This window comes from Ursus americanus, chromosome 32 (genome assembly GCF_024610735.1).
Source record: "Ursus americanus isolate L20-20 chromosome 32, mUrsAme1.1.p, whole genome shotgun sequence".
Lineage (NCBI taxonomy): Eukaryota > Metazoa > Chordata > Mammalia > Carnivora > Ursidae > Ursus > Ursus americanus.
This window is the reverse complement of record NC_142158.1, coordinates 4,403,106-4,417,179: the sequence shown is the minus strand read 5'-3', so window position 1 is coordinate 4,417,179 and position 14,074 is coordinate 4,403,106. Positions and strand designations below refer to the sequence as shown.

The 14,074-nt window shown below is 54.7% G+C and overlaps 2 protein-coding genes across 2 annotated transcripts; one reads left to right on the top strand and one right to left on the bottom strand.

Moving 5' to 3' along the window:
• The first annotated feature begins 280 nt into the window (after positions 1-280).
• TCF19 (transcription factor 19) lies at positions 281-4,265 on the top strand. The gene is made up of 4 exons (XM_045800515.2): positions 281-416; positions 830-1,445; positions 2,671-3,229; positions 3,482-4,265. Exons 2-4 carry the CDS (start codon positions 1,208-1,210, stop codon positions 3,720-3,722), a joined length of 1,038 nt encoding a protein of 345 aa, XP_045656471.2. The 5' UTR covers positions 281-416; positions 830-1,207; the 3' UTR covers positions 3,723-4,265.
• Positions 4,266-5,605: 1,340 nt separating this feature from the next.
• On the bottom strand, positions 5,606-10,264 carry POU5F1 (POU class 5 homeobox 1). Its single transcript, XM_045800350.2, has 5 exons — positions 9,860-10,264; positions 7,085-7,205; positions 6,629-6,759; positions 6,165-6,323; positions 5,606-5,983 (listed from the first exon to the last, which is right to left on the bottom strand). Exons 1-5 carry the CDS (start codon positions 10,262-10,264, stop codon positions 5,717-5,719), a joined length of 1,083 nt encoding a protein of 360 aa, XP_045656306.1. The 3' UTR covers positions 5,606-5,716.
• Positions 10,265-14,074: the final 3,810 nt, after the last annotated feature.

Below are 14,074 nucleotides of genomic sequence, written 5' to 3'. Positions count from 1 at the left end.
GCGCAGTAGTGTCTAAAGCCAGGCCCAATTATGGCGTTCGGGGACGTCTCCGCGCCCTGGCGGCTCCTCCCAACTCCGGGAACCCGGGAAAGCTTGTGAACTAATCAGAAGAAGCGGAAGGCGGGAGGTCGGGGACACTCCCAGAGCGCCGCCCAATGAAGCGGAGGGGGATAAATTATCTAGCCAATCACGAATAGCACGGGGGGCGGGTTCGCTCTGCGCGGAGTTCGGACCCGGGAATTTTGAAGGCGGGGCGGGAGCTGCCCGCGCGCGGAGACCGCGCCCCTCTCGACCCCGGCTTCCTCGCTGTCAAACAGCCGCCGTAGCACCAGCTCCAGCCCGAGCCGAAGAAGTCCCGGGGCCACCGCACACTCTAGCACTGCCTGGAGAGGAGACTACTTGGAGACTGCACCGCGGTAGATCGGAAACTGGGCTGGGCAGGGGAGGGAAAAGGCTGGGTTTGCCTTACATTATCTCCGGGAGCTCTTTCCCCCGTTTTTATCCCACCCGGAGAAGCTGGGAAATCAGGGTTTAGATCTGCTTTGTCGGAGAACTAGGGACCATTTTCACTGCCTTTTGGGGGATGACAGTGGATTCCCTTCCCACTGGGGTTAAAGATAACTACTTATGATGAGGGATTGGCCCAAAGGGCGAGGCGCGAGGGAGCAGGCGGCTTACTGTATTTGGGTGAGTGAACCTGACAGGAAGAAGCTTTTCTCCAAATTACAGAGGTGACAAGTTAGTATTGTACAGAAGCAGGAATCCCTATACACACATCTACAGTTTGCATTCCCCTGGAAGCTGCCTAATATATTGTTGCCTTGCACAGATTGAGTCTCCCTGAATACTTTGTGGCCTGAGGATCCGGTTCCACTCAAGTGGCATAGGACGTGTTCATTTTTGCACTGCACTGGGACCTTCTCTGAATTTTTCAGTTGCAAAGCTGCTTGACAGACACTTTTGTTTGCATCTCATGCCTAGACTCCTTGCACTCTGAATTTGCACTGCTCAGGCCTGGGTTCTCATCTGAGCTTTGCCACTGACCCCTGGTGAAAACTCAGGTCTGTGCTCAAAGTTGAAATTGCACAAAATACAGCTCAAATTTGCATCAGACAGAGAGTGAACTTAGGCCAGCGTGCATGGCTCAGGTGTGGGAAAGGTGATGGACTCCTGAAGTGGAAGAGGTGGTGCAGAGGGGGCACCACCCATGCTGCCCTGCTTCCAGCTGCTGCGCATAGGGGGAGGCAGGGGTGGTGATCTCTACACCTTCCACCCCCCTAGCGGGGCTGGCTGCACCTACCGCTTGGGCCGTAGGGCCGACCTGTGTGATGTGGCCCTGCAGCCCCAGCGGGAGCCAGGCCTCATCTCTGGAGTCCATGCGGAGCTGCACGCTGAGCGCCGGGGTGATGACTGGAGGGTCAGCCTGGAGGACCACAGCAGCCAAGGTGAGCAGTGCGCAGGGAGGCCTTGTGCCTGGGCAGTTGCAGTTCTGGCCTGGAATGAATTAAGGGCCGCACAGGGACCCCGCCTGCCTCCCAAACTCCCCTATCAGGTTGGACAGTTGTAGTCCAGACCTGTCTTCCCATTAAAGGTGTGTAGTGTCAGAAGCTCTCTGTGGGACTGGACCCTAATGGTCGCTGCCTGGGCTGGGAGGTAGATCCAGGACCTGGGCCATCATCAGGGAAAACATCCCAGTGGGGATGTTCTGGAGCCACTGGGGGCCAAGCTCAGATGACTCAGTTTCCAAATTTGCTGAGGCACCTTGTTGTCTGAAGGCAATTATGTTGGGATTGTTGTGGGGTTTTTTTGAGAAAGAGAGTGAGTGAGAGAGGAGCTGGGGGAAGGGTAGAGGGAGTGGGAGCAGCACACTCCCCACTGAGCAGAAAGCCTGATGCGGCACTGCTGGATCCCGGAACTCTGGGATCATGACCTGAGCCCAAGGCAGATGCTTAACCGACTGAGGTGCCCCTTGGATTATGTTTTAATGATCAGGGCATATGTCTTACTCCCCGACCTGCAGCCATTTGCAGTCAACTTCAGGCCACCTGGGTTTTGCCACTCTCCCCTGGTGAAACCTCAGACCTGTCCCTTCACCTCTCTGGGTCTGTTTCCTCATAGGTAAAATGTAAGGCTTTATAAAGTCTGTTTTGGGAATGTTAGGGAGATTAGATAACTGGATTAGCCAACATTTGTTTAGTGCTTACTGTATGAGCCAGGCACTGTTTTAAGTGCACTGAATGCAGGTGAGCACTAATATCATTCCCATTTTACAGACTAGGAAAATGAGGCACAAGGTTGACTTGTCCAGGTAACATAGCTGGTAAGGGTGGAGCCAAAATCTGAACCCAGACAGTCTAAGATATGCCAGTAACTGTTTCTGTGTTGGAGCTGGGTTAGCGTAGCTCTGAGAATGGGACCTCAGCAGTGAGGGAAGTAGTCCATTTCTTCCATGTGCCCTGTGGGAGGACATTTAAAAAAAAAAAAAAAAACTTGCTCCCAACTTAATATCTGGTATCACCTGCTGAGGGACTTCAAATGTGAGAATTTAATGACAGGTGTCACGTTCTCATGTTCCCTAGAAAATCAGAGGCGGCCAGATTTCTCCACTCCTGACTCTGGTCATTTCTGTTTTTGTCATTCTCTGTATGTCTGGTGCCCTGCCATCAACAGGGACTCTGGTCAATAATGTCCGACTCCCAAGGGGTCACAAGCTGGAGTTGAGTGATGGGGACCTTGTGACTTTTGGCCCTGAAGGGCCCCCAGGAACCAGCCCTTCGGAGTTCTACTTCATGTTTCAGCAAGTCCGAGTCAAACCTCAAGATTTTGCGGCCATTACCATCCCAAGGTCTAGTGGTGAACAGGGAACTAAAGCTGGCTTCCGGCCTATGCTGCCCCCCCAGGGGGCCCCACAGCGCCCCCTCAGCACCCTTTCCCCTGCCCCGAAAGCCACACTGATCCTCAATTCCATCGGTAGTCTCAGCAAGCTCAGACCTCTGCCCCTCACCTTCTCCAGGAGTGGGGGTGAGCCACAGAACCTGCCTGTTCCCACTCCTCCTGAAGAGGTGGGGACCACCCCTTCTGCCCCACCCCCAAGAAACCGGAGGAAATCGGCTCACCGAGTGTTGGCAGAGCTGGATGATGAGGGAGGGACTCCTGAGGGCCCCCCATCAGTCTTTATGGAGCCCAGGAAGAAACTCCGTGTAGAGACAACCCCACGGACACCTGGTGGGTAAGTGGAGAGATCTCAATTTTTAACTCCTTTTTAGAGCCCCAGGCTGTAACATGGCCCTCTGCTCTAGGGATAGAAATGGGAACGGGAATGGGAAGTGGACAGAGGTAGAAAAGACGTTGGATTGGCAAGACCAATCTGGTTCACCGTTAGTCTAGTCAATCTATCTAGGTTCACTCTAGGATTATCCAGGGAAAAGTTCTAGGCTCCTTCTAGTTTCCAGTGACCTGGTTTTTGTGTCACTTTCTTTAGAAATCGACGTGGACGTCCTCGGAAGCACCCAGTGAGCACTCCCAGGGCTCCCCCTGCAGTTGGGAGTGGGGAGCCCTGTGCAGCCCCTCGTTGCTACCTACCCGAAGAAGAAACAGTTGCCTGGGTTCAGTGTGATGGTTGTGACGTCTGGTTCCATGTGGCCTGTGTTGGTTACAGCATCCAGGCTGCCAGGGAGGCTGACTTCCGGTGCCCAGAGTGTCGTGTAGGCATCCAGACCTAAGGCCCACCACCAGGGCACTAGAGTACAGGGAGCTGGCACCTCCAGGCCACAGGTGGACACGGTGGGGCACCAATGGATTGTAAAGAAATGCCCCCTTCTTCCCTTGCCTTCCCAGGGGGGAATGACTACAGGGGAGGTGTCCATTGCTATGGATATTGACCCAAGGCCTGAAGCAGGCCCTCATGGCCAAGGTGACAGAAGAGATGGTTTCCTGCCAAAGATATTGCTGCTTCCGGGAAGTTGCCAGCAAGCTGGAAATTCCGTTACAAGCTGTAGGTCCTTGTTGTCATAGGCACTAGAATGTCTGTGGTCACAGCACCCATCAATTGCAGAGGCCGTGCCTGGGTGGATATAAGCCTCAGTCTTGGAACAAACGAGTGCTTAATGTTCTTGGATGGCATCACTAAGGCAATCTGGAAAAACCTAAGGCGCAGCCTCGAAACTTTTACATTGTGGGTAAACCACTGCCACTGACCATGATCATGACCTGGCTTTTCAGAGCTTTGCTTCTATTTCCAAATAAAGAATTAGCAGTTTCATTCACTCCTAGGTATGTATTCTTTTTCCAGGTCTGATACTCCTTGCCTTCCAGGTCCTGAGAAAATGGTATGGTCTGGAAAACGGACTCTTACTGGAAGGGACGAGCAAAGCACAGAGAGTATGAACCGGCTCACTTGATATAGAATGGGCTGGAAGTGGGAGGCTGGAGAAGGGGTCATCAAGGTTCCTAGTTTAAAGGAAAAACAGATCCGCTGCCATTAAAATAAAGTAGATGGAGTTTGGTCGAGTTCTGAGGATGGCAGAACTTTGGAAAAGGTACTACTATGGAAAAGAGAAACCCCGGTACATCAGCGAGAGCAGATGCTCACCTGGTCTCGTGTGGATCAGACTAACCCATGTATATAGTACACGATTCTCTTCTGTGAACCTCACACCAAGCCAACAGTGTCAAAATGCTGTTTCTGTAGCTTAGTAAGAAACACTTATCTTGACCTATTGCCATCTTTAGGTCCATTGCCTTCCACTACTTAGAGTTACCAACCCCAGCTCCCCCCCACACATCAAGGAAACAGCTCCAAGCAAGTAATAGCAGAACCAGGACAAAAACATGGGGGTTTGGTGAGTCACTCACGGACAGGGTAGACCAGACCCTTCAGGGGAAACCAAATGGACTTCGTATCAACAAAGCGCAAGATGGAGTTTCTAGTACAGACAATATGCAGAAGAGAAGTATCTAAAGATGATTCCTTGGTATAAAGCCACTAAGGACACTTCCAGAGTCAAGTGGGAAAAGCAAAACGTCAGCTCCTAATAGGGAATTGGCTCTAAAAATAAGGCATTTCAGGGGCGCCTGGGTGGCTCACTCAGTTTCAGCTCAGGTTGTGATCTCAGGGTCCTGGGATGGAGCCATGCCTTGAGTCTGCTTCTCTTTCTCTGCCCCTCCCCTGACTCATATTCTCTCTCTTAAATAAATAAAATCTTTAAAAAATAAAAGTAAGGCCTTCCACTTCAATTTCCCCAGGACTCTTAAGTCACAGGCTCCGAGGAACTAGCTCACACGTATAGGGGCCCTCTCCAAACAAGTGGGTTCCAATACCAGCTTTCCCTCTGACATTGTAGGACTGAGCAGTTTAAGTGGCACCTTGGTGTCAGGGTCATTGGGTTCTAAGAACTATTAATATCTAACTATTGGGTATCCCCATCCCCTCTTCAGCCACCAAAAGAGGACAAACCAAAGACAGAAGTGTCTACCTACTGTGTCCCAGGCTTCTTTATTTAAGAAAGTGATGTGGGGATTCAAAACAAGAGCATCCTTGAACTTTACCTTCCCTCCAACAAGTCCCCCCAAACTCCCTGCCCCCACACCCTTTGTGTTCCCAAATCCTTTCTTAGTGAATGAAGAACTTGATCCCAAAGCCCTGGTACAAAGCCCAGGTTCTCTTTCCCTTGCTCTCCTCCTTCCTCTGGCCCCCACCCTGGGAAGGGCCAGCACCTCAGTTTGAATGCATGGGAGAGCCCAGAGTGGTGACAGACACAGAGGGAAAGCCTTCACCCTCAGGGAAAGGGACTGAGGAATACAGCGTAGTGAAGTGAGGGCCCCCGTAGCCTGGGGTACCAAAATGGGGCCCTGGTGCCAGAGGAAAGGATACTGGTGCCCCTGAGAAAGGGGACCCAGCAGCCTCAAAATCCTCTCGTTGTGAATAGTCACTGCTTGACCGTTTGCCCTTCTGCCGACGATTGCAGAACCACACTCGGACCACCTGGGATGGAAGACAAGGTAAGTGGCACTCGATCGGAAGCTCTGGGCAGCGGGGCTGGCTCTGCTTAGTCGTCTGGCCCAAAGCCAACAGGTCTAGGGTGGTGGGAGGGCAAGAGGCAGAGCCAGGGAAAGCGAGGTGGTGACAGGGGAGGAGAGGGGGCACACAGGGACGGGGCACTCACGTCCTTCTCAAGGCCGAGCTGCTGGGCAATGTGGCTGATCTGCTGCAGGGTGGGCTTCGGGCACTGGAGGAACATGCTCTCCAGGTTGCCTCTCACTCGGTTCTCGATACTGGTTCGCTTTCTCTTTCGGGCCTGCACGAGGGTCTCTGCTTTGCATATCTGGTGAGGGAGGGAGTGGCAAGGGAGGGGAATGAAATGGCAGGCTTTGAACGTGCTAAGCACCATGAGGGTAGTGACTCGAGCAAACTGCTAAGGGGGCAGTGCCCGGACGGGTCGCCAGCACCAGAGGGTGTGAAAAAGAAGAGTCCTCGAAGGGTGGGTCTAGACAGGCAGTTCTGGAGAATTCTGAGAAATTCTACTCCATCCACGGAGCTACCCCCATGAAGGAAAGCAGCAAACCAGGAAAGAGGCAATGACAACCGGGCTAAGACTCGGCAGATCCCCGAGCCCCCGCCCACCCTCACCTCCTGCAGATTTTCGTTGTTGTCAGCTTCCTCCACCCACTTCTGCAGCAGGGGCCGCAGCTTACACATGTTCTTGAAACTGAGCTGCAGAGCCTCAAAACGGCAGATGGTCGTCTGGCTGAACACCTTCCCTGGGGAGGCAGGTAAAGAGAAGCAAGGTGAGGCAGAAAGCAGCACCTTCATGACCCCAAGACCCAGGGCCTCCTCCTCATTTCCCGCCTTCCCAAGATCCCACACTGGGGTCCCACTTCTTCCCAGAGGGAACTCAAGGTCCAAGTATGTTTCCCCCTCCCCCTCTCTACCCTCTTTCATGTGGGGAGGGGGTTAAAGCTTGCCCCTGAAACACCCTTCCCTTGCTCCCCTGGCGGGAAGAAAAGCCCCAAGTTCAGGCATGTTCTTCCAGGGCAGATGTGGTCCCTGTGTTCTGTGGGTCAGGACATGCTGAGGGAGACCCACCAAAGAGAACCCCCAGGGTGAGCCCCACATCGGCCTGAGTGTATCCCAGGGTGATCCTCTTCTGCTTCAGGAGCTTGGCAAATTGTTCCAGGTCTTTCTGCAGAGCTTTGATGTCTTGGGACTGCAGTCAAAAAGGCAGAGGGCATGTAAGAACACAAACACGTCAGCTGTCAACCCCCCTTCCCATGTGGGCCGCAAGGAATGGTCCACGGGAGTATCTGCACCCAGGCTGCCCACCAAGTATCTAGTAATAACGTATCTACAAATGTCATTCACCCCAGAAAGCAACTCGCCCAGCAGCAGCGGAGCCCCGCGCAAGCAGACGGCAAGGCAGGCCCTGCCTCCATGGAAACGAACACCTGTCAGGTTGCAAAGGGAGCTGCTGCCTAGTAACTCATTTAATACTCACGAAAGATTTCTGACTCAAGTATTATCCCAATTTGAGGCAGTTTTGAGACCAGTAAAGTCAAGGGCACCATGTGTCTAATTCTCACTTCCACATACTCTCCCCCAGTTTGCTTCCAGGGTATGACACGGCATGCATATACACAAACACACTACCAAACAGACGTCCAGAAAGGCATGAACTAAGTGAAGGGTATACAGTTGGTGCTCGTTCTTAAAACTGGATCATTCCTTATTTTTACTGTATCTTTTTGCAACATACAGGCATTCTCCTTGATTAATTCAACAGACGTACTGCCCTTTCTATCGACCAGCAGCTACACAAACTGGACAGAAAGCAATGGCCTCAGGGGGCTTCCATTCTAAGATGGAAAGACAAATAACTATCCAGTCCGTTACTATGTTAGAAGCACTATAGAAAAAGGTAAAGCAGGGGAGAGGATTACAGAGTGCAGCAGGGTAGGAGATGATGGGGATGGGGATGGGGACAATTTTAAGTAAGATAAAGTGATGCTTGAGCAAAGGGAAAGAGCCAAGTGGAAAGGCCCCGTGGTGGGTGGAGCGGGGTAAGAGGCTGAGGGTGGGAAGGGATGAGGCGAGGAGCTCACGAAGTCAAAGGGGGCGCAGGGCAGATCTTGCGGATGCTGCAGTGCATGAAACAGGGAGCCGCTGAACGGATTTGTGGCGTAAAATGATCCGATTGTAAAATGTTCACTCCAGTTGACTGTTAGACTAAGCAGGCAACTGCAGTCCGCCCGCCCCACCCCCCACAGACGGGCAGCCGGGACCCCAGGCAGTAGGGATTGCTTCAGGGTGTATTTCCAAGGCAAAGATAGCTGGGTTTCCAAAAGATGGGATGTAGAATGTGAAAGCAAGGAGGATGACCGGTTGGGGCCTTGAGTGACTGGGTGATGGTTGGGGTGGAGCAGTTCATGGAGCCATCCCAGCAGGGGACAGAAAATGTAGTAGTCCGGTCTACAAAACATTTGAGCTCGAGGGTGGATGAGAGGAAGGAAAAGTAGATAGAGCAGAGGGTGATGCACTGAGCCCTGGGGCACTCCCATGAGGGCGGGTAGCCAAAGGCACCAGAAGAGCAGCTGAACTTCTGTGCAGTCCTGGAAGCTTTGAGGGAAGGATTCCAAGGGTGATCGATCACACCATATTCAAATAGGCCAACTTCGGCTCAGTCCCTGCTTCAGAGAGCTCTAAGTGCTCCACTCCCACCACGGCTCGTCCAAATCCTGGATTTGAAATAAGGTAACCCCAGCTCACATCCCAACTTCATCATTTGGTAGTTAGGACCCGTGAACTAGGCTAATAATGCCTCCCTGGGAGATCTTGTGCGGGTTAATGAGATAATGCTGTAGGCACTGAGCACACAGCCAGGCACTTAGGAAATGGACCACAATTGGCAGCCATTATCATTCAAGGCTCAGTCACCTCCTACAAAGTCTAGGGCCACTGGGTCGGGGGAAGCGGTCGCACCTCCTTCTGTGAGGTCTAAGGGCTTAGTACTTGATCTCTAATTGCTTACACTTGTCTCTGGAGGACTGGAGGACACAACCTTTAACAGTTCTTTGGCAGGGCTGGACGCGCAAGTCTTTCAGCGCCTCAGGAGACCCTACATTTGGGGAATGGCCTGGAGAGGACTTCCTCCACCACTTCGGTTTCTATCTTATCCACAACTTACAGAATTAAGGGTGAAATCGGTAAAGTTCTCTACAAGGGGGTGCCAGGGTGCGCACTTTGCATTATGGTGACTCACTAACCCCAAGGCAGAGGTCAAGGGAAGACAAGCCCTAAACTTGACGGGAGGTAAACCGAACTCCACACGTCCGCACACACAGCCCAAACAGGGGCTTCTATCAGAAATCAGTCACACCCTAGACTTTCAGGAACAATACCCTGGGATAAGCACTGTTTTTACCCTCAGGCCACACTTAACCCTAAGGCCAAGATCCTGAATCAGGTAAGGATCAAATTTCCAAGAAGGGTTAAGGGTGGCAGAAGGGGCTCAAACCCCAAACTGGGTCTGGTGCTGGGCTGGTAGGTAATTGACTGATCGGACCCTGGTCAGGCCAGGCCTAGAAGTGAAAAGGGGCTACCTGACAAGAGCCAGGGGGAAAGCAAGGCCAGCCTGGGGCAGCTTCCGACTCCCCCCAGGGATGCCCCAGCCCTCACCTGTCCATTCTCTCTGAATTCCGGCTTCTGGTTCCCACCTTGCCCTTGCTCTCAGGACACACACCCCTCTCTGCCTGGGGCTCCCCTCTTGGGTTCCAGGCCCAGGCAGCTGTAGGCGACCACCTCCCCCTCCCCTGGCTGCCCCCTGCCAGCCCGGCCACCTCCCTCCCGCCGTTTCAGCTCACTCGCCTCCTCGGGGTTTTGCTCCAGCTTCTCCTTGTCCGGCTTCACAGCCCCAGGTGGGGCAGCGCAGGGCTCGGGGGAGGCCCCCTCGGAGTTGCTCTCCACCCCGGCTCCCCGCTCGCCCTCCGGCTGAGAGGTCTCCAGGCAGCCTTGGGGCACCAGCCCCACTCCAACCTGAGGTGCGCAGTACGCCATCCCTCCGCAGAACTCATACGGCGGGGGGCACGGGGGAATCCCCCACACCTCGGCGCCCGGCCCAACCCCCGGCCCGATTCCCGACCCGCCGGGAGGGCCTGGGAAGCTCAGCCAGGTCCGAGGGTCAACCCAGCCGGGCTCCGGCCCTCCCGGCCCATCGCCTCCACCGCCCGGCGGGGGCGAGAAGGCCAAGTCGGAAGCCAGGTGTCCCGCCATGGGGAACGGAGGCGCCCCAAGCCGGGGGCCTGGAAAAATGAGGGCTCTCCAAGGGCCGCTCAACACCTCTCTCCCTCCCCAATCCCACCCACTAGCCTTGACCTCTGGCCCCGCCCCCTGGATGGGTGGAGGAGAGGGCGGTGGGGGTGGGAGAAACTGAGGCGAAGGGTGTTTGCCCGACGGCGGCGGTGGTCCGTCGCGGGGCGGAGGGAAAGCCCGGGAGCTCCAGCTAGGTGCCTCTCCAGGCCCCGGACTCTTGATGCAGGCCCCCCATTCGGACCTTCACTTCCAACTCCCGTCGGGCTGCCCGCCCTCTCTGGGGCTCTGCACACCTTAGAACTGTCTGAGGTCGCTGGGACACCTCCTCCCCGATGTTCAGGAGCCCAGGAGCTTGACCCCTTCCCAAAGACCCTGGCACCTTCTCCTGACTGGGGCCTAGCCATCCTCTCAGCCCCTGAAACATTTTTGAGTGTGCACGTGCGGAGGACTGCTGTAACTACCCCTCAATTCCTTAACAGTCACCCCCTGCTGTCCTCCCTCATCCCCCCCCACTTTGGCATTCCCATCCTCCCATCCCAATTAGTGGCCAGATTCAGTTACCCCAAAGCCACAGATACCCTGTACCCGTCTGCCCAGATGGTTGGCTTCCACCCCATCTCTAAGGGCTGACTGCCAGACAAGGCCTGTCTTCCAGGCCTCAAGTCTTCTGCTCCAGAGCCCCTTCCCTACCAGACCCGGGGATTGACCGCCACTTCCCCTTCTAAGGGCCAGCCTCTGGACTGACTGGGCCCACGTTCTCTAACCTTTGTCCAGACGGAGGGATCAGACACATCTACCCCATAGGCCCCCCACTGGGAGACCCCCACCTCAGGTTTCTTGTCCCCCGTCAGGGACCCGAATATCTAGCCCTGTCGCTGGCTCTTCCTCCTCCACCTCCCCAACCCAGGCCTCCAGCCCTAGGCCCTGGGTGGGGAAAGCCAAAAGGGGAGAGCTGGGCAGAAAAAAATATCTGACTTCAGGTTCAAAGAAGTTTGGAAGGGACTGGGGGAAGGGGGCAGGACAATGGCCTTGGCTGGACAATCCCAGTCCCCAGAGGGGGCAGCTCTAACCCTAAACAAGTGCTCAGCCCTTGAATGGGCCTGGATGGCTCCCCTGGGGACAGCTTCCTGCCCCCCAACCCCCAGCCCCAGTCCCCCACACAGAATCCCTCTCAGAGCAGCTAAAGGACTCCAGCAACACCATCCCCCCCAATCCCCTCAAAGCCTGAGCCTCAGACAGGGCCTCCCACTGGGACCTAGGTATCCTGCTCCCCTTCCTCTGGAAGACTCGGGCGTCCAGCCTTGTCATCCACCCCTCCCCCAGACCCCCAGGCCAAGGGATGCACTTTGTTTAGTGGGGCTGGTGGAAAGATGCAGAAGAGGTGGAGAGCGATTTGGGGAGGGGGTGCAGGAAGCCTGTCCTAAGCTCTCCCCCACCAGGGTCCTTTTCTCTGGGCTTCCCTGACTGTCCTGAGGGCCCACACTGTTGGCCTAGTACTTGATTCTGTTTGCAAGAGAATAGCCCTCAGAGACCCTGTCTATGAAGGATGATGTTTGCTCCCCAAACTTGTCCTGAATGGAGGCTCTAGGGCAAACTGGGGGGTTGGATCTGAGCTCCCCACAGCCCACAGCTCGGAAGGTCAGAACTCTGAGCCTAGGGACACTGACCTCTGCCGACTTGAGGGCAGCTCTTCAGCTCGGCCCTGTCTGCGGTTGTTTGCTGGGGTCAGTGCCTCAGTGTCCGCATTTGAGGGGCTGGGTGTCCCGGTGGGGGCCCTCCCGACCGTGGCCTGCTGTCTTCGCTTGGTATCAGTGCGGTTTTTTGAGCCTGTTTTTTTGTTGTTGTTCTGACTGTTCATATGCCCATCTGTATGAACTTTTGGACAACTAAACTGTACGCATGCATTTCGATACTTCACGTAGGTCTGTTGAAAGATCTACAGGGCAGTGGGGCTGGAACTGTATTCACCTCTAAGCCAGTAACTGCCCAAAAGGCAGATAGATTAAGAGGCCTGGTGGGGGTGGAGAGACGTGCTTTAGAACAGGAGGGGGCCCCTCCCCAGCCATCTCCCCCACCCCCAGGACAGAGCCATCACGGCACCTTTGTCATGCATCTATCTGCTGTCTGCCAAGAAGACAGCCTCCTGGAGGCGGGGGAGGGGAGGGGCAGTCCTAGGACTTGGCTGAAATCCCCCACACCAGTGCTTCTCAGCTCACCTCGCTCTACGTTCCCAGAAACCTCTCTCCCCGTGCCAGTGCAGAGAGCCCCCACTGCCCATCGTCCCAGCGACTCCTCGGACACCTTCCCGTTCCCCCACTCACACCACCGTCTTATTTTTTAGACTACAGTTTGCAGCTGCTCTAGGTGGTGTTTCTGGTCTGGGCAAGAGGCCCATTCCAGAGAGAGAACCAGAAGGGGAGGTGCTAGGATCCCCGGTTGGCTTGTGGTGGGACCCCTGAGCCAGGTCTGTCCCGTGCTTACCTGGAGTCCGACCCAGAACCTTAATGACAAGTGAAGTTGGGAGCCCAAGCCAGCCCCTCCTGGGGTTCTCAGGGCTGACCCAGGCTGAGACATGCTCCCCTCCCCATCCCTACCCTCCTGTTGAGCCTGAAGGGTAGGGGGCTGTCTGCAGGGCAGCCCAAGGTTGTTGGCCTAGAGGAGACTAGAAGTGAGGTTGAGTCACCAGACCTGGCTTGACTTTCCTGGGTCTTAATCACTAAAAAACTTCAAGTCCCAAAGCCAATTTAGAGCTGGGCTCACAACTCTCCGCATGCTCCCCACACACGTTTACTCTAGCGCCAGGGCAAGGCCCTTCGCAGAGACACATGGGAGTATCTGCTTGTCGGGCATTGCCAGGAGACTGAGGGAGGGCGGGGGAGGTCCGGGACTCCGGGTGTGGCTGCAAAGAGGTGTCAGCCCAACCGGCCCCTTGCTGGGGCATCGGGTGCTGTTTGGTTGGGAAAACCAGCTGAAAGGGCTCAGATGGAGACCAGTGGAGACTTGCTCTACACCAGCGTAGCAAACCACTTATTTTGATTTCTGGGTTCTATCGATCTGTAGGCAGAAGAAAGCAAGGAGGGCTGAGATGAGAAGGGTTCGGGCTTTGCCTCCTCAGGGAGATTATCTCAATCTTAATGTACATATATTTCACTGCTCCCTGTAAGCCACCAGCTCCCCTTCTCACAGGGATCGACCTCCCATCTCTCCCAGAGGTCTGCAAACTGAAGTCTTCTTCTTTTTTTTTTTTTTAAAGATTTATTTATTTATTTATTTATTTATTTATTTATTTATTTGACAGAGAGGGACAGCCAGCGAGAGAGGGAACACAAGCAGGGGGAGTGGGAGTGGAAGAAGCAGGCTCCTAGTGGAGGAGCCTGATATGGGGCTCGATCCCGGAACGCCGGGATCACGCCCTGAGCCAAAGGCAGATGCCTGACGACTGCGCCACCCAGGTGCCCCCAAACTGAAGTCTTCTCTTGCCCAGTCCAGACACTCCTCCCTCAGAGAGATGAGCCAGTTGTCTGGTTGTAGTCTGGGGGGGGGGGGAGGCTGGGAGCAGTACTCAGGAGTAAACTAAATGTCTGTAGAACGGGATTCTTGACCTTGGCTCTGACTCCCCAGCCAACGGCACCTCCCCCATCTGTGCCTCAGTTTCCTCCCCTAATAAGGAGGAATTGGACTGAAAGAACTCTACATTTCCTTCCAGCCCCAACATAAGTTTGCTGCTCCACTCCCACTACCTTTGTCACGTCTTTGCCTGGGAATATAGAT